Source organism: Solanum stenotomum, chromosome 5 (assembly GCF_019186545.1).
Source record: "Solanum stenotomum isolate F172 chromosome 5, ASM1918654v1, whole genome shotgun sequence".
Taxonomy (NCBI): Eukaryota; Viridiplantae; Streptophyta; class Magnoliopsida; order Solanales; family Solanaceae; genus Solanum; species Solanum stenotomum.
The window spans coordinates 38,645,116-38,669,514 of record NC_064286.1 but is presented as its reverse complement, the minus strand read 5'-3'; the positions used below and the strand labels follow the sequence as shown (position 1 = coordinate 38,669,514).

The 24,399-nt window shown below is 34.0% G+C and overlaps 2 protein-coding genes across 2 annotated transcripts; one reads left to right on the top strand and one right to left on the bottom strand.

Moving 5' to 3' along the window:
* Nucleotides 1–5,316: 5,316 nt before the first annotated feature.
* Nucleotides 5,317–5,844, bottom strand: LOC125863932 (uncharacterized). The gene has a single exon (XM_049543899.1). It carries the CDS (start codon nt 5,842–5,844, stop codon nt 5,317–5,319), a length of 528 nt encoding a protein of 175 aa, XP_049399856.1.
* Nucleotides 5,845–7,153: 1,309 nt separating this feature from the next.
* On the top strand, nt 7,154–8,089 carry LOC125863931 (uncharacterized). The gene has a single exon (XM_049543898.1). The coding sequence runs from the start codon at nt 7,154–7,156 to the stop codon at nt 8,087–8,089; it is 936 nt and encodes a 311-aa protein (XP_049399855.1).
* Nucleotides 8,090–24,399: the final 16,310 nt, after the last annotated feature.

The window sequence follows — 24,399 nt, the reverse complement described above, 5'->3', positions numbered from 1 at the left end:
TAATCCCTTAGAATTGATTTACACTGACATTTGTGATAGGAAGTCAACACCATCTCATGGTGGAAAAAAGTATTTCGTAACTTTCATTGACAATTGCATTAGAAATGACTATGTCTATTTGCTGAATGGTAAGGATGAAGCAATAGAAACGTCTAGACAATATAATATTGAAGTTGAAAATCAGTTGGGAAAAAGATAAGAAGTAATAGGGATGGAGAGTATAAATCTCATTTTGCAGAAATATGTTTGAAAAGTGGAATTATCCATCAAACTGCTGCCCTATTCACCTCAATCTAATGGGAAAAAAAACTGAACTTTGAAGGAAATGATCAATGCATTACTTATAAGTTTTGGTTTACCACAAAACTTGTGTGGAGGAACTATCCTTAATGCAAAAGGGAACAACAAAAAGTTTTTCCTTTTCATAAAGAAAACAATGGAAAATTTTGTTTTTCCAGGACACAATCTATTCCATATGAGAAATGGAAATGAAATCCAACTTGAAATATTTCAAAGTGTGGGGGTGTCTAGCCAAAGTCCAAGTTCCTATTCCTAAAACGATTAAAATAGGACCTAAGACAATGGACTGTTATATTAGACTTGAGTAGTCTAGTGAAAGGTCTAAACGGCCTTGGAAAGAACAAAAGGAGAATGTACTTAATAAAGATATTCCGAAGTGTAGTAAATGTCTAAGGACATCTACTTTCTTCGAATATGATTTTGTAACATTTCTTGTGTCTTCTGTAGACTCATCCTTTTGGACAGATGGTGTTAATAGTGAGATTAGTTCAATCTTGAGCAATCCTATTGGAAGTTGGTTGATCTTCCCCCAGGAAATAAACTTTTGGGTTCAAAGTGAATCCTCAAAAGGAAAATGAAAGTCGATGGAACTGTTGACAAATAAAAAGCAAGACAAAAAACAAGGTCTTGATCTTTTCGACACATACTCGCCAGTAACTAGAATTACATTCATTTGGATGTTAGTTGTATTAGTTGTGGTATATGACCTCCAAATTCATCAAATGAATGTGAAAACAACTCTCTTAAATGGAGAATTGGAGGAGGAAATTTACATGAAACAACCTGAGGGTTTTGTGGTTCTTGTTAAAGAAAAGAAAATGTGCGAACTTGTTAAGTCAGTTTATGGACTAAAACAAGCGCCCAAACAATGACATAAGATATTTGACCAAACTATGTTGGTAAATGGATTTAAGAATGATGGAAGTGAAAAATGTGTTTACATTAAAATCACTAGGTCATTGTTTGTTTGTATAATTGGTGATATGTTGATCATCAATAGATACACTAATGGCATAAATGCTTCTAAACGTATGCTAGAAAGCAAGTTTGGAATAAAAAATTTTGGAGTTGCTGATGCGATCTTAGGTATAAGAATCCTTAGAACTCCATAATGTTTAGCATATTCGCGGTCTCATTGCATTGAAACGCTACTTGACTAGTTCAAATATTTTTATTTCAATATTGTCAAGTCTCCAATAAATGTGAGTTTTGCATTTCAAAAGAGTGAAGGCAAAAGTGACTCACAATTGAATTGTGCTAAAGTATTGAGAAGTATGATGTATATCACGAAGTGTGCACGATCAGATATAGCATTTGCTATTAATAAACTGAGTCGGTTCACGAGTGATCCCAATCGAACTCATTATATGACAATGAAAAGAGTTTTGGAGTATTTAAGAAATACTTAAAATTATGTCTTGCATTATAACAATATCCAACAATATTGAAAGGATATAGTAATGTGAATTGGATCACCGGACAAATGAAGTGAAATCCACGAGTGGATATGTATTTACTCTTGGTAGAGGAGCAGTCTCTTGGAAATATTTTTTTAAAAAAAGAGACATGTATCGCTAGCTCTACAATGATCTCTAAGCTAGGTGCTCTAGATAAGGTCGGTGAATAAGTTGAAAGACTCCGGAATTTCTTGATAGATATTCTTTTTGGCCCAAACATTTGGCATCAGTATGCATACACTTTGATAGTCAAGATGCAATAGGTAGGGTATGGAGAATAATGTATAACGGAAAGTCTAGTCATATAGGACATAGACAAGAATACCATTAGAAAACTACTCTCTAGTGGAATTATCAGAATTGACTATGTAAAGTCAGAGGATAATGTGTCGGATCCACTTACAAAAAGGCCTAACTAGAGAGAAAGTTTAAAGATCATCTAAGGGAATGGATTTACGGCTTAGGACAAGTCATCATGGCGGTAACTCTATCTAGCAGACTGGAGATCCCAAGAGCTAGATTCAAGGAGAAAAACAAAGTTGTGACTGACGGTTCGACATTGTCAACAAACTCAATCCATTCTCATGATGAAGACAATGCTTAGGAACAAGGATACAACATTAAGGCTTGTTAATGAGTTACTAAAGCTTAATGTTTTTAATGATTTGCTAAGTTTGGCAGATTTGACCAAATAGTGTATCTACACGATAACACGGTTAGAAATCACCTATGTGGGTGTGAAGTGTTAGCCGCTTCAAAGAGAATTATTATCAAAAGCCTATTCTCTATAAACTCATGAAACCAGGAGGTGTTCATGGCTGAAACGAACACAACCGTAAGAACCATAAACGGTAAAGGGCTAATTGTGTGACATATGGTTGTCTAGGTATACACCAAAGCTCGACGGTTCAAAGATATCGCATCTACCGATTGACCGAGTATATCCGACATATGTTCACTACGGAAAGTCCAAGGGGAAACCTACTTATCCAGATGCAATTAATTCTTGCTTGTAAAGTACACATATTTGTCCGTTTCTTTGACTTGGAGTCATTCCCCATTCATGCGGGGGATTGTTGGGTTTTAAAAGGTGTGAATAAAAAATGAAGAGTTGCGACTTTTATGAAGAGTTGTGACTTTGATGAAAAGTTGCGACTTTTACGAAGAGTTGTGACTTTTATGAAAAGTTGCGACTTTTATGAAAAAGTTGTGACTTTTATGAAAAGTTGTGACTTTTATGAAAGGTGGTGACCTTTCCGAAAGATTGTGACTTTTTCAAAGGTTTGTGACCTTTCCGGTAAGGCACAATAAAAACCTTTTCACACTACCTTTGTTTTCTATAAATTTAGGAATTTCCTCTCATTTTCAATATAGAATTTTTCTGGACTTCTTCTACTACTAAATCTAGTATTCTAAGTGTACTTTATTGCCGTTGAGTGGCTCGCTGACACCAGCGTTTTGGGTATCAATACATTGGTGATTGAGATCATTCTATCCTGGGAGGACATATTCCAAATCAAACCTCGAATACTAGAGGGGAATAATTTCCTTAAGGGGACACTATGCATTCAGTGGGCTTGATCTTCTTTCTGTTTTTTCTAGATTCTGGTATGTGTTACAGATTATAGATTTATGAATTAATTTATGTTCTTATGTTTTTCACTAGTTCATTAAAATTTGGTAACTTTGTGTTTCTGCAAAGTTTGTTGGAATCAGTAAGATTCTTTAAACACAGATTGACAACAATTCTTCTTTAAGAAAAAATATTTCGTATATTTTTTCTAATTTGTTTCTGATTCTAGTTTCTCTACTAGTTTTAATTTTCTAGTTGTGAAAATGTTCTTAAACTTTATTGTGCCTTACCAAGTTCTTCAAAGTTTTGTTCTAAGTATCTTGGGAATATAAGACGAACAACAATTCTTAGCTATTCAGGCATGACATTCAAGATTGTATAACCATGCATTGAGGCACAAGATCTTTCATAGGGAGTGAACAGATGAATGGAATTGTATAACCACTCATCTCTTAGTTATCGAATAAAAGATTGTGCAAGAAATCTTTTCTAAACTCTTACTCCCTATACAAAAAAGCAGATTAAGAAGACAAAATTTGAGTATTTGCAAAATCATCATTTATTAATACTCCATATACATCAACTTATTGGTCCTACTTCTTAAATCGTTTACATAACTGTCAGCCAAACTTTTCTTGCTAATACAAGTACAGAAAAGCAGACAAAAATTTCAGAATCCAGGTATAGTACGAAAGAAAAAATAAAGGCCTAATTCTTGAATAATGAACCTTAGAAAATAATTTGAAATAAACCTTCATAATAAACTAGGATCCCAATATAACCCAATTCCATCACCAACACCAAATCCGCGATCCTTGGTCAATTTCACAATGGATAGAGAATAGACATTACTTCTCACAGTATCCATAGAATGAATACCATTTCATGAATCTGCTTGCTGCATTTAGTGCACTCACTAGCCTAGAAAACAGCAAAATGGACAGCCTCTTTGATGTTACTTTACATATTCTGTTAGATGAACCGTGGAGAACTACATTGACTAATGCTAATGCAGACACTTGGTTACTAGAATTCAAGTACAATATAAATGCATATCAACAAAATTGAGGTGTGAAGACGATCAATGATATCGGCAAATTCAAGTAAAAATGCAGAAAAGATATAGACTAAAAAAGAATGTGCTTCTTTAAGACCTTTGAAGATCAAACAACTTGAGTTATCACAGTAATTAAGTTCTTGTTCCCTTATTTAAGATATGGACTCTACTATTATGGACATTTATTTTGCTCTACTGACATTTCAAGAGGTGAAGTTGCCTTTCTTCTTCTATCCTTTTTTCACTGTAGTTATTAGCTAGGATTTTCAGAAACAGTTGAGCAACGAGCAACTTCGATTATGTAGAAAATGGAAACAAAGACTTGAATGAATGTAGCATTATTCTTGTGCTAATGCAAAAGCTTTTAGTCAGATGATTGAAAGAGTTTAGAGCCTAAATTCTTACAAAATTAGTTGTCTTAACTTATACATCTCTGGTCAATTTAGAAATCACATTCCTTTATTCAAACATGCCTTAATACTTTGTACTCTTATTTTCTATAGATAACTTATTTACTACACTCTATTGTACGAAATCCATCAACTTAAAGATTCAACTCCGATGATTAAGGGGTAATCTTGTACAATTGAGGTTGTGCCAAAATGGGGCCCTTAATTAGGTCATGTTAGGTCCTTATTTCCAGTCATTTTTTGTGAGTATATCAACTTATTTCTCACATTAACCTTATTTCTAGGTTGACAAAGAACATCACAATTATCTAAACTATTACACAAACTTAAAGGAACACTATAATAATAGGGAATGAAAACACAAGTGCAAAAAGGGAATTGCGCATACTAAATTGGGAACTTCAAGAATTCCAATTTCATAATTATGTCTTCAGCTATTACAATTATATGAAAGAGTAGTACTAAATCAAAGACTACGATATTATGTTGATTTTGGTCCTAAATTATTGGACCTTTCCACTAAGAGCCAACCTGAGAAAGCAATTTGAACACTAAATAGGAAAATCTAGGATCCCAATAAAGCCCAATTTCATCACCATCGCCTAATCCGCGATCCTTGAACAATTCGATGCACCAAAGAGCAAAATCATCACTGCACACCGTCCTTAGCCAAACACTTACACCTTCATACTTTTTAAGGACATCCCCCTTAGTTATATTCCACATGTCAACACATACACTGCAGTCGTTCTCCAAAATTTTGGCCATGTCCAAAGTCCAATATCGAAGAATGTACTCAAACATCTCAAAAAATGGAATCATCAACATTCCAACAACGATATCGTCATGGGTAATCTTTTTCTTGATCTGCCATGGCTTTTGAAGATCGATTTTTGGGGTAGGGTATAAGTTCCTTATCTCCACTAGTTCTCGAGTCACTACATGTGGAGTGTTGTTAACTTTGCAAGCTTTTTCTTCAGCTTTTGATGGAAATAAATTGTAAAAGAAGGTCTTCTTCATGATAAGCGAAGGCCTTTGATCACACATCAGAGAAACCAAGGAAGGATATAATTTTCAAGAAAATAAAACACTGAAAAAGAGAGAGACAGTAACACCTGATAAAGACACAAATTAGGTTTTCTATTCTAACTTTGAGCGGGAATCAGAGAAAATTATTACTATTTTTAAATTTTAAACTTATTTCAGAGAAGAGTTATGAAATAGGAAAAATGTGTCATTTTGGAATTTAAATTCAAGATAATAATTCCAAGATTGTTATCTTATGTGAAGTGTGGACAAAAATATGAGTTTAACTAATATTCATCGACAGTGTAGAATTTTTTACACAGTCAAGTAACTAAATGGGCAAATCCAACTTTTGGTCCTAATTCTTGAATCATTTGCACAGGTATCATCGAATCTTTTCTTGCAAATACATGTACAGAAAAGTAGACAAAAATTTGAGAATCCACATATTCCAATCATAGTCCTAATTTGTTAATCACGAACCTTAGAAAATAATTTAAAAATTACCTTTGATCAATTTCACGATGGTTAGAGAATAGTCATTAGTACTCAACTTCCTAAATGGAATCCGCAACTTCCAAAAGTAATTTCTTCCTAGGTAATCTTTTTCCTGATGTGCCTCGTGGTATTCAGATCGAATATCAGGGGAGGGCCTATGTCTAGTATCTCTTGAGTCTTTACTGATGTGTTGTTAACTTTGCAGGCTTCTACTTCAGCATTTGATGACATGAAACTGGTGAGAGTATATATTTGTGGGTCATTATTTTGATAAACGACTATTTATGTCATTTTTCTTATTTATTTGAGTAATTTAGCAAATAGATTACCATTTACATTTTGTCCTTATGTGAACTTTTCCTAAAATATAACCCTTGAGAAATTATCTTCCCGAATAATATTAGATTGGCTATAATTGTTGAAAGTGGTGCCTCAAAACCTGGAGATTAGTTCCACTTTCTACTGTATCAATATTCAGCTTAAAAGTAGGATTAAGTTCAGATAAATTAGGCTGCAATATTTGGCAGAATCTGATTAGTTAGTTGCTATATTTTAGGCTTTAGTTATTGGAGATAATGTCAGCTTATCTCACTCCTTTTCTTTAGCTTTTTAAGTTATGAATTCATGTATTTATATTGCAGTCATTATTTCAATAAAAAAAAAACATACTTAACCTTGTTTCTTATCTTTTCTTTCTAAGAAAACATCTGTTATTCTCTTGTTAAAAACTTACAATTTGGTATCAGAGCATTGCCATCTTAAGGGACCTGTGAGAAGAGAGTGAACCATATAAACCCTTCTTTGAGCTACTATCTTAAATAGTTTATAGAAAATGAATTCTGAAATAAGCTTCTTAACTCCACCAGTCTTCAATGGTGAGAATTATCAAGCTTGGGCAATTAGAATGACGGTTAATCTTGAAACGCTGGATCTCTGGAAAGCAGTAGAAGAGGATTATGAAGTAACTTCTCTCGGTGATAATCCAACAGTGAATCAGATGAAACATTACAAGGAGAATAAAACAAGGAAAGCCAAAGCTAAAGCTTGCCTTTTCTTTGCAGTATCCCCTTCAATTCTTACCAGAATAATGCAAATGAAGTCTGCTGTAGAAATTTGGGAATATCTCAAAAAGAAATACCAAGAAAATGAAAGAATGCAGAATATGCAAGTGATGAATCTGATTCTAGATTTTGAAATGAAGAGAATGAAAGAATCAGAAACTATAAAAGACTATGCAGACCAACTACTCGACTTGGCTAACAAGGTGAGATTGTTCGGAAAGGATTTTACTGATGAAAGAATTGTTCGAAAGATTCTTGTTACACTTCCTGATAAATATGAAGCCGCAATTTCTTCTTTAGAGAATTCTAAAGATCTGTCAAGCGTTACCTTGGCAGAACTAGTTAAAGCTTTGCAGGCATTAGAGAAAAGGGGATTAATGAGGAAAGAAGGTTTTGTTGAAGGTGCTTTTCAAGCTAATTCACTGAACAACGAGTCAAACAAAGGAAGGAAAAAGAACAAGAAGCAGAGGCCAAGCATTAATTACAACAATCAGGGAGGCAGTCAGCCTCCCTGCCCTCATTGCAAAAAGACAAATCACTCTCAACAGAAGTGTTGGTGGAGACCAGACGTCAAGTGCAACAAATTTGGTCAATTAGGCCATGTGGAGAGGGTATGCAAGTCACAACCGCAACAAGAAGAAGCTAAGGCTGCACTAAATCAATATCAAGAAGAGCAATTGTTTGTAGCAACTTGTTTTGCTAGCTAAAGCACTTTTGAAAGTTGGTTAATTGATAGTGGATGCACAAATCATATGACCAGTGACCAAGAACTCTTTAAAGATCTAGATAGATCTTTTATTTCCAAAGTGAAAATTGAAAATGGAGAATATCTCGATGTGAGAGGCAGAGGAACTGTTGCAATTGAAAGCCTTACAGGTTTGAAACTTATAGTTGATGTTCTTTTTGTTCCTGATCTTGATCAAAACCTCTTAAGTGTTGGACAACTACTTGAAAATGGTTTGAAAGTGTTGTTTGAAGAAAAAGCATGTGTCATCAAGGATGCTGATAATAAAGAGATGTTCAAGGTCAAGATGAGAGGAAAAAGTTTTGCCCTGAACCTATTGGACGAGGAGCAAGCAGCAGTTATCAAGTTGGAAAATAACTCAGAACTATGGCACAATACATTTTCATCATGATGCTATACTCTTCATGAAAGAAAATCAACTAGCAGAAGGTCTTCCAATGCCTGAGAAGAACTTGTCTGCTTGTGAAGCTTGTCAGTATGGGAAGCAAACAAGGTTGCCTTTTCAGAATTCATCATGGAGGGCAAAGCAAAAGTTGTAACTTATTCACACGGATGTAGGCGGACCTCAGAAAACACCATCTTTAAAGGGTAGTAAGTACTATATTGCCTTTATTGATGATTGTACCAGATATTGTTGGTTTATTTTTTGAATTATAAGTTTGAGGTCGCTGATGTATTCTGGAAATACAAGGCTTTTGTCGAAAATCAGAGTGGTTGCAGAATTCAGGTGATAAGAACCGATAATGGAACCGAGTATACTTCAGAAAAATTTAACAAGTTTTGTAATGAAGTAGGAATTGAGCATCAGCTAACAGCACCCTATACTCCCCAACAAAACGGAGTAGTGGAAAGAAAAAATAGGACGCTAATGGAGATGACAAGGTGTTTGCTCCATGAGAAAGGGCTGCCAAAGAATTTTGGGTTGAAGCTGCAAATACAGCAGTATTTCTGCTAAACAGATTGCCAACTAAGGCCTTGCAAAAGAAGACACCATTTGAGGCTTGGTTTGGTTACAAACCTTTGCTAACAAATCTGAAAATATTTGGTTGTCTTTGTTTTTCTTATGTACCTCAGGTGAAAGAGATAAGTTGGATAAGAAGGCTGAACCTGGAATTTTCATAGGATACAGCAGTCTCTCAGAAGCTTATAGGATCTATCAACCTCAAAATGACAAAATCATTGTTAGCAGATATGTCAAGTTCGTGGAAAATGACACCTGGAGCTGGCAAGATGATGAAAAGCAAAAAAATCTAGAATCTCTAAATGAAGATGTTGATGATGTGCCTGTTAGAGGCACAAGAACACTTTCTGATATATATCAAAGGTGTAATGTTGCAATTTTAGAACAATGAGGATTTTATGGAGGCTGCTAAAGATGAAAAATAGAGATATGCAATGCATGAGGAGCTCAAAATGATAGAAAAGAACAACACATGGGAACTGGTTGATAGACCATCGCACAAGAAGGCTATTGGAGTCAAGTGGGTTTATAGGACCAAGCTCAATCCTGATGGTTCCATAAACAAGTACAAGGCCAGGCTAGTTGCAAAAGGGTACGCACAAATGTTTGGAGTAGATTTTTCAGAAACTTTTACTCCTGTCGCCCGTTTGGATACTATAAGAATGTTGTTAGCTTTAGCAGCTCAACTGGGATTGAAGATACACCAGCTTGATATGAAATCAACTTTCCTAAATGGCTACCTTGAAGAAGAAAACTTTGTAGAACAACCTAAAGGTTTTTCTATCAACGGCAAAGAAGACAAAGTGTACCTTCTAAAGAAGGCATTGTATGGCTTAAAATAAGCTTCTAGAGCTTGGTATAGCAGAATTGATGCTCATCTTCTGAGCTTAGGCTTTACAAAAAGTCTCAGCGAGTCTACACTCTATATTAGAAAAGAAGATTATGATTTAACCATTGTTTCTTTGTATGTAGATGACTTGCTAGTTACAGGTAGCAATTTGAACTTGATTAATTTGTTCAAGACTGAAATGATGGAAGTTTTTTAATGACGGACCTTGGTGAAATGTTCTACTTTCTTGGCATGGAAATTCAGCAAAAAGGACATGAGGTCTTCATATGCAAGCAAAAATATGCTAAAGAAATTCTCATTAAGTTCAAAATGGAAGAATGCAAGTCTACAACAACTCCTATGAATCAAAAGGAGAAGTTCTGCAAAGATGATGGAGCTGAAAAGGTTGATGAAGGACTTTATAGTAGCCTGATAGGTTGCCTAATGTACTTGACTGCAACAAGACCATATATTCTTTATGCTGTGAGTTTACTTTAAAGATATATGCATTCTGCTAGCGAAATTCATTTTCAAGCAGCTAAACGTGTGATTAGATATGTTAAAGGTACTGCGAATTTTGGCATAATGTTTAAAAAAGAATCAGACTTTCAGTTTCTTGGATTTTCTGATAGTGATTGGGCTGGTAACTCAGATGATACGAGAAGCACCTCTGGTTACTATTTTAGTTTTGGTTCTGGAATGTTCTCTTGGTGTTCAATGAAGCAAGATATTGTGGCTCAATCTACAGCAGAAGCAGAGTACATTGCAGTTGCATCAGCTGTGAATCAAGCACTTTGGATTCAGAAGCTACTGACAGATTTGTATATGGAGCAAAAGAAGAGCACCAAAATCTTTGTTGATAATCAAGCTGCGATTTCAATTGCAAATAATCTTGTTTCACATGGAAAGACAAAACATTTCAAGATCAAGCTTTATTTCTTGAGGGAGGCGCAAAAGAATGGAGACATAGACTTGGTGCACTGCAAAAAACTGACTTTCAGACTACTGATATTTTAACTAAGGCCCTACCTAGAGCAAGATTTGAATTTCTCAGAAAAAGGCTTGAGATTGCTGCTCTTGAGGCAAGGAGGAGTGTTGAAAGTGGTGCCTCAAAACCTGGAGATTAGTTTCACTTTTTGCTGTATCAATAATCAGCTTAAAAGTAGGATTAAGTTTAGATAAATTAGGCTGCAGTATTTGGCAGAATCTGATTAGTTAGTTGCTATATTTTAGTGTTTAGTTATTGGAGATAATGTTAGCTTATTTCACTCCTTTTCTTTAGCTTTTTAAGTTATGAATTCATGTATTTATATTGCAGTCATTATTTCAATAAAAAAAATATACTTAACCTTGTTTCTTATCTTTTCTTTCTAAGCAAACATTTGTTATTCTCTTGTTAAAAACTTACAATAATGTTTGCTCATATATTTCTCAACCTTAGATACAACATAATATGCTATTGTCTGATGTTTGTAATAACTTACATAATTTTAGATCGTAGTCAGACATCTCTCCTACGATTATCAGCTTGCTCGAAAGGGATCATTAGACTGTTTCCTGAAAGGTACGTAAAACATGTAAGAGATTTTTTTTAAAAGGTCATTTATTAAAGAGAAAAGGCTCAAATATGTCATCGAACTACAGAAAAATTCACAAGTTGTCCCCAAAATATAGTGGTCTTGATATTTTGTCCCCAGTAGGAAACTCTTTTAAAGAATGTCATTCCGTGTTAACGGGGTCCAGGGAAAGGCCTGACGCCAAGGGTGTGATGTATATAGCCTACCCTAGTGCAAACATTAGTGACTTCTTCCATGGCTCAAACCGGTGACATATAGGTCACACATAGATAACTTTATGTTGTTTCAAGGATCTCTTCCCGATATAGAAATATATATGTAAATCTAGTAATAGATTCACATAATATGAAATGTTAAATAAACGTAAAAATATGATGACATATAGACTCTTAATACAAAAACATTAAATAATATAACAATACACGTGACAAATAGACTTGTAATATGAAAACATTAAATAATGTGACAATACACGTAACAAAATCATATTATATTAAAACTGGGAAGCCACAAAGTTACAAGTTGAAATATCATTTTACCCTTATTCTAATTCAAAATGTTATGAAATATCGAATAAGTTAAATATTAATTATTAAAAATATTTCACATTCTTTTCACCTCATAACTTAATTGCAAGCTAAAGAATCATAAATAGACCATATTCATTTTGTAAGTTACACAATGACCAGTTAATAACATATGATTAATATGCAAAACAAAATTGAAAATGAATATGGTTAATTTATTGGTTAACTTTTGAATAAAATCATTTTATTGCAAGTTGAATTTTTCCTTTAACATATTTTTTCCAATCATGTATTTAGTTTACCCTAATAATAAGAATGATATTTGTTAATAACATGCAAAACTACTCACATTTCTGATGAATATAGACAATTATTTAAAGAAAAATTAATAGTTATGTAACTTAATGAAATTCTATTAAATATTAAATAATTACTAAATGTTGTCAAACCTTTTTGTTTCCACCATTTAGTACTCTCTCCGTTCAACAATAATTATCCACTATACAAAAAATAGTTGTCCAACAATACTTTTGCGTCTATTTTACCCTTTGTATTAAATACTATTTATCATCTAAAACATTTTAAAATCATTAAATTTAATAAAGTCAAAGGATACAACAGTAATATTACCCCTATTATTTATTGTTACTTAAGGGGCGTGTCAAGTCAATAGTGGTCAACTTTTGTTGGACAGAGGGTGTGACAATTAACACTAATGATGAATTTATAGTGAGTTTGCTCATAAAACATCTTATATAAATTATTATCAAGAATGCGTCATGCTTTCATCATTGGATGATAGAAATTCAACAAGTATGTAACAATTTATCCTCATCTATCGGTTCTACTTTTATTTTCTTTGTTCATTTTTTCCTCAAGCCATTAACTAATATGGTGAAATTTTTTCATGTTCTATGTAAATTTTATGAGATCACATTTTTTTTTTGTTATGTGAAACAGAAAACTATAGAGTTTATTATAGAGCATTTTAATGAAACAGTGAAATGAGACACGGGGTTGTGCTTCAAGTTTTTAGTTGAATCATGAATTAGTCAAATTCTATTTTGTTCTATATTACAATCTTTTATTTTCTAGTAATTATGTCCTATATAGTGTACCAAATTTATCATTTCCAATATGTTTAGATTAAATTTTTTGGGATAAACGTGCAAAGAATGTTTACAATACAAATGAAAAATAGACTCTTGCACCTACTATGAATTACCGGGGCGTTCCTTCAAAGTTGCTCAGGCATTCAGGCTTATTCAACCTAAACATCTTCTTGTTTTCTTCTTTAATTATTTTCTTTTGCATTGAAAAAGAGGACCAACAGAGGTAAGCAAAATATTGAAATGGAGCTGATTGAATCAAAAGAAGTGTGTGCCGATACTTTCTAGCAAATTAAAACACCCTGTTGTTCAAGTGTAAAACACAGAGATGATAGACCAATTTCCTTGTTGTATTATTGCAAGATTAACAATTATTTGTAGGTGTACAAGTAAATATATGTAGGGAAATAAAATTTAAAAAAATCCCTAAAAATATCTACATATGATAGTGCAATCCCTAAATATCTCTACCTATGATAGTGCAATGTATAATATATGTAGACTTGTGTATGTACATTCTTCAACATTCCCCCTGAAGTTGGAGCACATATATTAATCAAGCCTAACTTGTTAAAAAGATATTCCACATGATTTCTACTTAAAGCATTCGTAAATATATCACCCAATTTTTCCCCAGTCTTCACATATCAAGTGAAAAATGTGTCCTCTTAAATCTTCTCATGAATAAAGTTACAGTCAACTTCAATATGTCTTGTCTGTTCATGGTACACTGGATTTGAGGCAAAGTGCAGAGCAGCCTGATTATCACAACAAAGTTTTGCAGGAGAAAAAGGCTCCAAACCAATCTCAGTTAAAAGGTGATGTATCTATAGTATTTCACAGATGGATTGAGCCATAGCTCTATACTCGGATTCTGTACTACATTGAGATACAACATTTTGTTTCTTACTCTTCCAAGATACCAAATTTCCACCAACAAATATACAAATAGCTAGTAGTGGATCTTCTATCATTCTTGATCCAGCCCAATCAACATCTACAAAACACTCAACACGAGCATCCTCGTAATCACTATACAATATGCCAAGGCCAGGAGCTCCTTTGAAATAGTACAAGATTTGTTTCAAGGCTGCCTTGTGTTTGACTGTTGGTACAAACATGAATTGACTGACAAAACTGACTGCATAGGCAATATCTGGATGGGTCACAATGAGACAGTTCAGTTTCCCACTTCTGGATCATCAAATGGATCAGCACAATCCTTAGTAAAATGGATTAGCACCATACTTAGAATCTATTGGTGTGCCACATGGCTGAACTCCGAAATTTCCGGTTTCTGCAAGTAAGTCAAGTACATATTTTCTTTGGGACAAGAAAAACCCTTTCTTGCTTCTTCCTACTTCTACACCCAAGAAGTATTTCAGCTTCCACAAGTGTTTGGTATAAACTTGGCATTAAAAAACTTCTTCAGAGTAGAAATTCATGTACAATCATCTCCTATAATAACAATATCATCAACATAGACAACTAAAAGAATAATACCAGTATTTGATATTTTGTAGAATACTAAATGATCACACTTTCTTTTTGCCTACACAAATTCTTGAATTACAGTGCTAAATTTTCCAAACCAAGCACAAGGGCTCTGACCATATAAAGATTTCCTCATATGAGAAATTTCTCTATACTCCCACTGAGCAACAATTCCAGGTGGTTGTCCAGATATATACCTCTTCACGAAGATTACCGTGAATAAACACATTCCTGATATCCAACTAATGTAAAGGCCAATCTTGAGAAGCAGTCAACGAATAAACAAGTGGACAAAGGTGAGCTTGGCTATTGGAGAGAAAGTGTCGGAATAATCCACCCCATAATAAGTCTGAGTATAGTCTTTAGCCACAAGTCTAGCTTTAAGTCTCGCGAAAGAACCATTTGGATTAATTTTGACCCTAATACAAGCATTAGTGACTTCTTCCATGGCTCAAACCAGTGACATATGGATCACACATAGATAACTTTATGTTGTTTCAACTCACTCTTCCCAATATAACAATATATATGTAAATCTAGTAATAGATTACCACAATATTAAAATATTAAATTAACGTGAAAATACTCATGATAGATAGACTTACAATACAAAATATTAAATAATGTAATAATACACATGAAAAAAAGACTCATAATATGAAAACATTAACTAATGTGACAATACACATAACAAATAGACTCATAATATGAAAACATTAAATAATATAACAATACAAGTGACAAATAGACTCTTGCACCTACTATAAATTACCCTTGCATTCCTCTCGAAGTTGTTCAGGAATTCAAGCTTATTCAACCCAAACAACTTCTAATTTTGTTCTTTAATTATTTTCTTTAGCAATGGATTATAGGACTAGCACGGGTAACCAAAAGATTGAAATGGAGTTGATTGATTCAGAAGAATTGTGCACTGCTACTTTCTCGCAAAGGAAAAATACCCTGTTGTTCAAAAAAAGCGGATAAGTTTTCAACTTTGTTCGGAGAAAATGTTTGTGTTCTGCTCTCTTCACCAAGGAAAAAACCATATTCCTATGACTTAAAAAATATAGATAAAATAAATCTTAAATTTTTTGAATTGAAATCACACGAACGTCGACACGATCATGCTGATGTGAGCAAATGAAATATCTGTGTGTTATTTGATGATCATCTGTCTCTTTATTGTTGGCAATACCTGAATAAGATATTAAGAAACATAGAGAAAAACTTAATCTTATGCTTCGGAAAACAGCGATAAAAGTTTTAAATATTACTTGGAAAGCAACAAACCTAGTGAAATTTAACACTAATGCATGACCTACTAACTGACTAACATAAACTAATTAGGACTCCCAGAGCTTGTAAACTGGAACATTAAAGACTCTTAAAAGTACTGCCACTAATCGCACTTAACTTTTGAATGAGTCAACTAACACTTCCCCTTGATTCAAAATCACACACTCCAAATTGCAACCAGAAATATTCATGCTTAGCCTGAGGAAGAGACTTCGTAAATATATCCGCTACTTGCTTGTTTGTGCTGCAGAATTTCAGCACTATTCTTCCATCAGCTGCCAAAGTTCGGCTCAAGTGATATTGCACATCAATGAGCTTAGTTCTCCTATGAAAAGAGGGATTCTTTACCATAGAAATTGCTGATTTGCTATTAGAAAAAATCTCGGTAGACTCCTTTTGCTCGTAACTAAAATCTTCAAGTAGTTTTTGGAGCCATAAAGCTTGCCGTGCTGCTAAACTTGTTGTATAATCTGCCTCAAATGTCGACAAAGCTACTGTCTCCTGCTTGTTTGAATTCCATGTCACTGCTCTGGAACCAAAGCTGAAACAATTTTCGGAAGTGCTTTTTTGGTCATCCAAGCAGCCTGCATAATCACTGTCAGTAAAGCCAAGCAATCTGAAATTTGGTGCTTTAGAATACCAGATACTAAAGTTTGCTATTTCAGCCACATAACTAAGAATTCGTTTCACAACACCAAAATGTTGCTTTGTGGGGCTCTGCAATAATCTGGACACAGCACCAACATAAAATGCATTGTCAGGTCTAGTGTGCATTACATAATTCAAGCCACCAACTAAACTTCTAAACAATTTTGTACTTGCTTTCTCTGTTCTATCTGCATGCTACAACTTTTCATTAATATTCATTGGTGTAGCTGCTGCTTCACAATTCATCATATGGATTTTTTTCAAAATATCCTCTACTTATTTCTTTTGAGAAATAAAAATTCCATCTTTATCTTGGATTACCTAAAGCCCCAAGAAATATTTCAGTAAGCCCAAGTCAGACATGTAAAAGTTTCTCATCATACTGGACTTGAAATGATTAACTAAAGACTTTGAGGAACCAAAGTAAATATCATCAACATAGAGACAAACCACCAAAAATTCTCCATTACCTTGTTTCTTCAAGTACAAAGTAGGCTCATTTTCACTTCTGGTGAATCTGCTATGATGAAAGAATGAATCAATTTTACTATACCATGCATGTGGAGCTTGCTTTAGCCCGTAAAGAGCTTTTCTAACTTGTAGACTTTGTTCTCATTGCCATTAATAACAAAGCCCCGAGGTTGTGTAACATAAACCTCTTCTTCCAGATCACCACTCAAAAAAGCGGACTTCACATCAAATTGATACAAGAGCAAACATAATTGTGCAGCCAAAGCCAAAACATAATAGGCTAATGTCTCATATTAGTAATAACTTACATAATTTTAGATCATCGTCGGACATTTTCTCATAAGATTATTAGCTTGTTCAAAAGGGATCTTTATACTATTTCTAAAAGGTTCATATCGACTTTACTGCTGAAATAGTAAATAATGGAACATATATTGATATTTCAAACTAGATACATTGATAGTACAACAAGAAATCACTAGGACACTGCCAATACCATAAATAACACCCTAAGACATGAATGAGTTTTAGTTATATAATACATAACCTACGATTAACTAGATCACAATCTTTCTAGACATTCAGCACAAGGTACAAATTTCCTCTTTCAGCCTATTCAAAAATACTCCAGATAACAGTCAATCAAACACCTCATGCTTAAACGCTGACACCTTTTCATATTCTTCATGAAACACGGTTACTGTGGTAACCTGCTTCAGCCCCATTAAAACATCATACTGATTGATCTTTTGAGAATGATGAAATTGGCTCAACAACTCCCTTTGAAGTATTCCCAGGTTAACATTGGTTGTCGAGACCCTATCTAATAATAGCAACTTAAGGCCTTTCCTTCCAAACAAACATCTGTTGCGTGTAATCTTTCCGCTTCAGAAATTTCATTTACTCCAAAATGCCATTCCACTTTGAAAATCCATCCAAAAGGATCCTCACCTTCAAAAAATGAAAGTTGTGGTTTCCAAAATTTCTTCCCATTTTTTTCTCCAGCCAAGTTGACATCGCTTCCCTTTTCTTAGTTTCCAATGGATTTAGTTTGAGAAAGGGATGGTTCTCCCATCATGGTTCTCCCATGTGCTTCAATTCTCGCAAGAGACTCTCTTATTTCTTGAAACCATCCTTCTAGTTTTCTGACATCTTCTCTTACCCCTGTAAAAGTAGTCTCCACTTGTTCGACTCGCCTCTCCATTCTACTCACCATCCCTGAAAATTGTTGCTTTAATACCAAATTGATAGACTTTACTACAGAAATAGTAAATAAAGGAACAAATATTGATGTTTCACACCAAATACATTGATATTACACAAGAAATCTAAAAAACAATCACTAGGACACTGCCAATACCACAAATTTCATCCTAAGACATAAATGAATTTTAGTTATATAATACATAATCTACGATTACCTAGATCACAACCTTTCTAGACATTTGAAAGCCTAGAGATCTCCCAGAATTCCCTTTTCCTTTTCCTGAACACCCTCTTTTGATTGCCTTACCCCTTCTTTACATAAACAACCACCCCTTAACTGTCTCATGACAATTATGAAGTCTTTTAATTGTTTATTTTGGTCTCTTAGAATAAGCTTTTATAACTTGCGGCATATCAGTACATAATCGTTTGTGATAGTTTTTTTGAAAGGTCATTAATTAAAGGAAAAATGCTCAAATACGCTATCGAACTTTAGAAAATTACACAAGGTGTACCCTAAATGTAGTGCTCTTGATTTTTTTGTCCCCCGTTAGGAAAAACTTTAAGAATGACAAATTGTTCCTTCTTATGGCACGTGTTGGAACACTTACCAAGAAGGTATCCATTCTTGTTTGCAACTTAGAGGAGAAATCAATCAGCGGAGAAAACTAGTGAAACAAAGTTTGTAACATAGACTTGCTGAAAAACTCTGGTGGTGAATAACATATCAAACAGTGTACTATCTCCTAGTATTTGGAGACTTGCTAAGCTACGACATATGAGAATTGATTATTATTCTGTATTTGAACTAACTGTGTTATAAGAGGACACATAGTTAGAGAATTTGAGAAAACTATATTAGCTCAACCTTTTTTTGTTTGGAAGACCTAGAGAAATCTTTTCACATGCACAAGGAATAAAAGTATTGTGGAATTCCCAAACAATTTTGCTTCATTAAAGTCATTCACTCAGTACGGAAGACATCAACTTAAAGATTCTACCCAGATGATTAAGGAATATGTTGCAGATATGATGCAAGAAGACAAGCTTGGGGTAATCTTCTACATGTGAGTTTGTGCGTGAAATGGGGTCCTTATTTCTAGGCATTTGTTGTGATTATATCAACTTCGGCAGAATGATCATTTAAACTTTACCTTTTGTGACAACTTTATATCTACTCACAATCTCCATAGAATCTGCTTGTTGCATTTATTGCAGTCACTAGCCCATAAATGAGCAAAATGGACAGCGTCTCTTTGATGCTACTATACATATTCTGTTAGGTGAACTACAATGACTAATTCTAATGCAGATTTGGTTACTAAGATTCAAGTACAAAACAAGTTTAGATTAGCAAAATCAAGATGTGAAGACGATCTATGATAACAACAAATTCAAGCAAAAATGCAGAAAAGGTTCTATCAAAAGAAATATACATACCGAGAAAGAATGTGCTTGTTGACAAACCTTTCGAGAACGATAGTACAAGATGCTTTGGAAAAAACTGTGATCAAACAGCTCGAGTTATCACAAGACACTCAAAACTGTACAACCATCTCTAATTATCAGTTCTTTGTTCATTCTAATTCAATTCTTAGCTATTCAGGCATGCCATTCAAGATTGTATAACCATGTATTGAGGCACAAGGTCTTTCATAGGAGGTGAACATATGAATTGAATTATATAACTACTCATCTCTTAGTTATCGAATAATAGATTGTGCCAGAAATCTTTTCTAAACTCTTACTCCCAATACAAAAAAGTAAATTAAGAAGACAAAATTTTGGTATCTGCAAAATCATCATATATTCATACTCCATCTACATCAACTTATTGGTCCTAATTCTTAAATCGTTTACACAACTGTCAGCCAAACCTTTCTTGCTAATACAAGTACATAAAAGCAGAAAAAAATTTGAAATTCAAATATTCCAATCACAAGTACGAAAGAAAAAATACAGGCCTAATTCTTGAATAATGAACCTTAGAAAATAATTTGAAAACAAACCTTCATAATAAACAAGGATGCCAATATAACCCAATTCCATCACCAACATCCAATCCGCGATCCTTGATCAATTTCACAATGGATAGAGAATGGTAATTACTACTCATAATTTCCATAGAATGAATACCATTTTCAAGAAAATCATGAATCTTCTTGCTGCATTTAGTGCAGTCACTAGCCCAGAAAATAGCAAAATGGACACTGTCTCTTTGATGTTACTGTGCATATTCTGTTAGATGTACCATGGAGAACTACAATGACTAAAGTCTAGTATCGAAGGATGTACTCAAGCATCTCAAAAAACTAAATCATCAGCATTCCAACAACGATCTCGTCATGGGTAAACTTTTTCTTGATCTGCCATGGGTTTTGCAGATCGATTATTGGGGTAGGGTATAAGTCCCTTATCTCCACGACTTCTCGAGTCACTACATGTGGAGTGTTGTTAACTTTGCAAGCTTCTTCTTCAGCTTTTGATGGAAAGAAATTGTAAAAGAAGGTGTTCATCATGCTAAGAAAAGGCCTTTGATCAGACATCTAAGAAACCAAGGAAGGATACAATTTTCAAGAAAATAAAACACTGAACAAGAGAGAGGCAGTAACACCTTATAAAGACACAAATTAGGTTTTCTATTCCAACTTTGAGCGGGAATCAGAGAAGATTATTACTATTTTTAAATTTTAAACTTATTTCAGAGAAGAGTTATAAAATAGGAAAAATGTGTCATTTTGGCATTTAAATTCAGGATAATAATTTCAAGATTGTTATCTTATGTGAAGTATGGACAAAAATATGAGTTTAACAAATATCCATCGATGGTGTAGAATATTTTACACGGTCAAGTAACTAAATGGGCAAATCCAACTTTTGGTCCTGATTCTTGAATCATTCACACAAGTATCAGTGAATCTTTTCTTCCGAATACAAGTACAGAAAAACAGACAAAAATTTGAGAATCCACACATTCCAATCATAGGCCTAATTCAATAATCACGAACCTTAGAAAATAATTTGAAAATTAACTTTGATCAATTTCACAAATATTTGTAAATAACATGCAAAACTTCTCATGTTTCTGATGAATATAGACAATTAATTAAAGAAAAATTAATAGTTATGTAACTTAATGAAATTCTATTCAATATTAAATAATTGCTAAATGTTGTCAAACCTTTTATTTTCCACCATTTAGTACTCCCTCCGTCCAACAATAGTTGTCCACTATACTAAAAATAGTTGTCCAATAATACTTGTCCAATTTAGAAAATCAAGAAATGATTTGCCTTTTGCGTCTATTTTACCCTTTCTAATAGATACTATTTATCATCTAACACATTTTTCAAAGCATTAAATTTAATAAAGTCAAAGGATACAATAGTAATAATAGCCCTATTATTTATTGGTTCTTAAGGGGTGTGTCAAGTCAATAGTGGAAGACTTTTGTTGGACAGAGGGAGTAACAATTAACACTAATGATGAATTTATTTGAATTTTGCTCATGAAACATCTTATATAAATTATTATCAAGAATGTGTTATGCTTTCATCATTGATTGACATAAATTCAATAGGTATGTAACAATTTATCCTCATCTGTCGGTTGTACTTTTATTTTCTTTGTTCATTTTTTCCTCAAACCATTAACTAATATGGTAAAGTTTTTCCATATTCTATGTAAATTTTATGAGATCACATTTTGTTGTTTGTTATGCGAAACAGAAAACTATAGAGTTTATTATAGTGCATTTTAATGAAGAAGTGAAATCAAACACAGGGTTTTGCTTCAAGTTTTAGGTTAAATCATGAATCAGTCAAATTCCATGGGTTGTGCTTCAAGTTTTTAGTTGAATCATGAATTAGTCAATTTCCATTCTGTTCTATATTACAATCTTTTATTTTCTGGTAAATATGTCCTATCATATAGTGTACTAAATTTATCATTTACGATATGTTTCAATTAAGTTTTTGGGATAAACGTGCAAAGCATGTTCCTAAAACTAGTAGACTCATAATATGAAAACATTAAATAGGGTGTAAATACACATGACAGATAGACTCTTGCACCTACTATGAATTACCCTAGCGTTCCTTCAAAGTTTCTCAGGCATTCAAGCTTATTCAACCTAAACATTCAACCTAAACATCTTCTTATTTACTTCTTTAATTATTTTCTTTTGCAATGAAAAAGAGGACTGATATACCGGGAGTTTACGGTATTTCTAATACATTTCACTTATAAGTTGTGTGTGTCTAGGGCCTTTTTATCTTGGTTTTTATGTGTTTTTCTAATGTTTTGCAGGAAAGGTGTTCAGGCGCGGAAGTTTAGACACAGCTGAAGGAAATGCAGAAAAAGGGCATCCACGGAGGTGATCTACGGACCGTAGGTCAATTCACGGTCTGTAGGTTATGACCGTAGATCAGCAGGCATGGAATTGAGGACAAATCAAGGAAATCTGACCAAGTGTGGAACCACGGTGCCCATTGACGGTCCGTAGATTGATCTACGGACCGTACTGTTGATCCATAGAGTGATACTGCGAGGATTCCAGTACCTGATTTTTGAAGATTCTAAGTATGGAGCTACGACGGGGATTGATGGACCGTAGATCGATCCTCGGTCCGTCGTTTGCTTCAGAGAAGCTGACTTTTGGAAGCTGAAATATTTTCTAAGTCCCGATTGACGGAAGGGACTTAAGGACCATAGATCCATCGACGGTCCGTAAGTCAGTCTCGTGGATTGAAGACGCGTACCTGAACAAAACTTTCCTTAATTTGTTTCCTTTTTTATTTAGGATTTATTTTCTATAAATAGGACATGTAAACCTCATTTTTGGAGGTTAGACACTATTATTCTAGTTTTTCTTTTTTAACTTTGGAGATTAATTTGCAACTCTAGCAATTATTGATTTCCCAAGTTCGTTTTGAAGATTTTGGCTTTGCAATTCAAGTTAAATTTTTGGGTTTATTATTCTCTTTATGTAAGTTCATGATTTCTTCATCTACAATTATGAATTGTGTTCTTGCCAAAATGAGTAACTAAATCCACAACTAGGGTTGTGGGAACCATGATCGATTAACAAAGTATGAATAAGTAAATAAGCAATTCTTGAATAGTGTGTTGCATGTATTGATAATTCTTACGTTTAGAAGTCATTTTAACGGTGGCCAACGTTAGAACTCGCCTTGTTGCTACTTGCCGGACCAAGGAGGTAGTCAACAAGAAAAGAATTATCAACATAGATTTAGTGTGATACTATCTAATAGGCTAGTGTCGATTGGTGCGAAGTAATAACTAAGCCAAACATCGATTATGATGTCTAATATGAGGTAAAGGTAAGGGTTAGTAAACTGTACACACGTAGCCGGACCAAGGTGCGGGGTGAAATTCTCTAGATGCCGGACCAATGATTTAGAGATACCTAACTTATCACTTTGCATGTAATACACTAGAAAAGGATTGATATTACTAGGATTACTGCGTTATGAGATTGTGGGGAACAGTATACTCTAGTTATTTCTCCTATCTTGATAACAACCAAAGTTGAGTTTGATTATTGATTACTTATTAAGTTCTTACTATTTGTTTCACACAAGCACAACCCCCATTTTATTACCTGTTTCTGGAAATAATTTGACTAATTGAATATAATTGTTGGTTAAAAGTAAAGTCTAAACCATTTTCCTCGTGGGATCGATCCCAATCTACAAGTTGGGTTCTTTAATTGATAACGATCACTTATGCTTCTGAAAGGAGGTGTAATTTGAGCGTATCAAATTTTGGCGCCGCTGCCGAGGAATCTGGCTTTTAGATTTATTTTTAACTACATTATTGAACGTTAGTCAAATATTTCCTAATTTTACTTTTTTTTCTTTGTTTTTGTCTCTCTCAGGTTCCGACTCTAGTGTATGCCAAGTACACGGAGCCAAGGCGAACCACTTACTCCGTACGATCCAGAGTTGAATAGAATTTTGCGGAGAATGAACAATCAAGGACTTCCAGTTAATCCTATCGGAGGAAATCTAGATTAGGCAGTTGAGTTACAGCAGCCAAGAGTAGTTGGTGGGGAAAACCGGGGTCTAGCTGAAAATCAATTGGGAGATGCAGTGAGAGTGCATGGTCCACTAGGCCCACAACAACATGACAA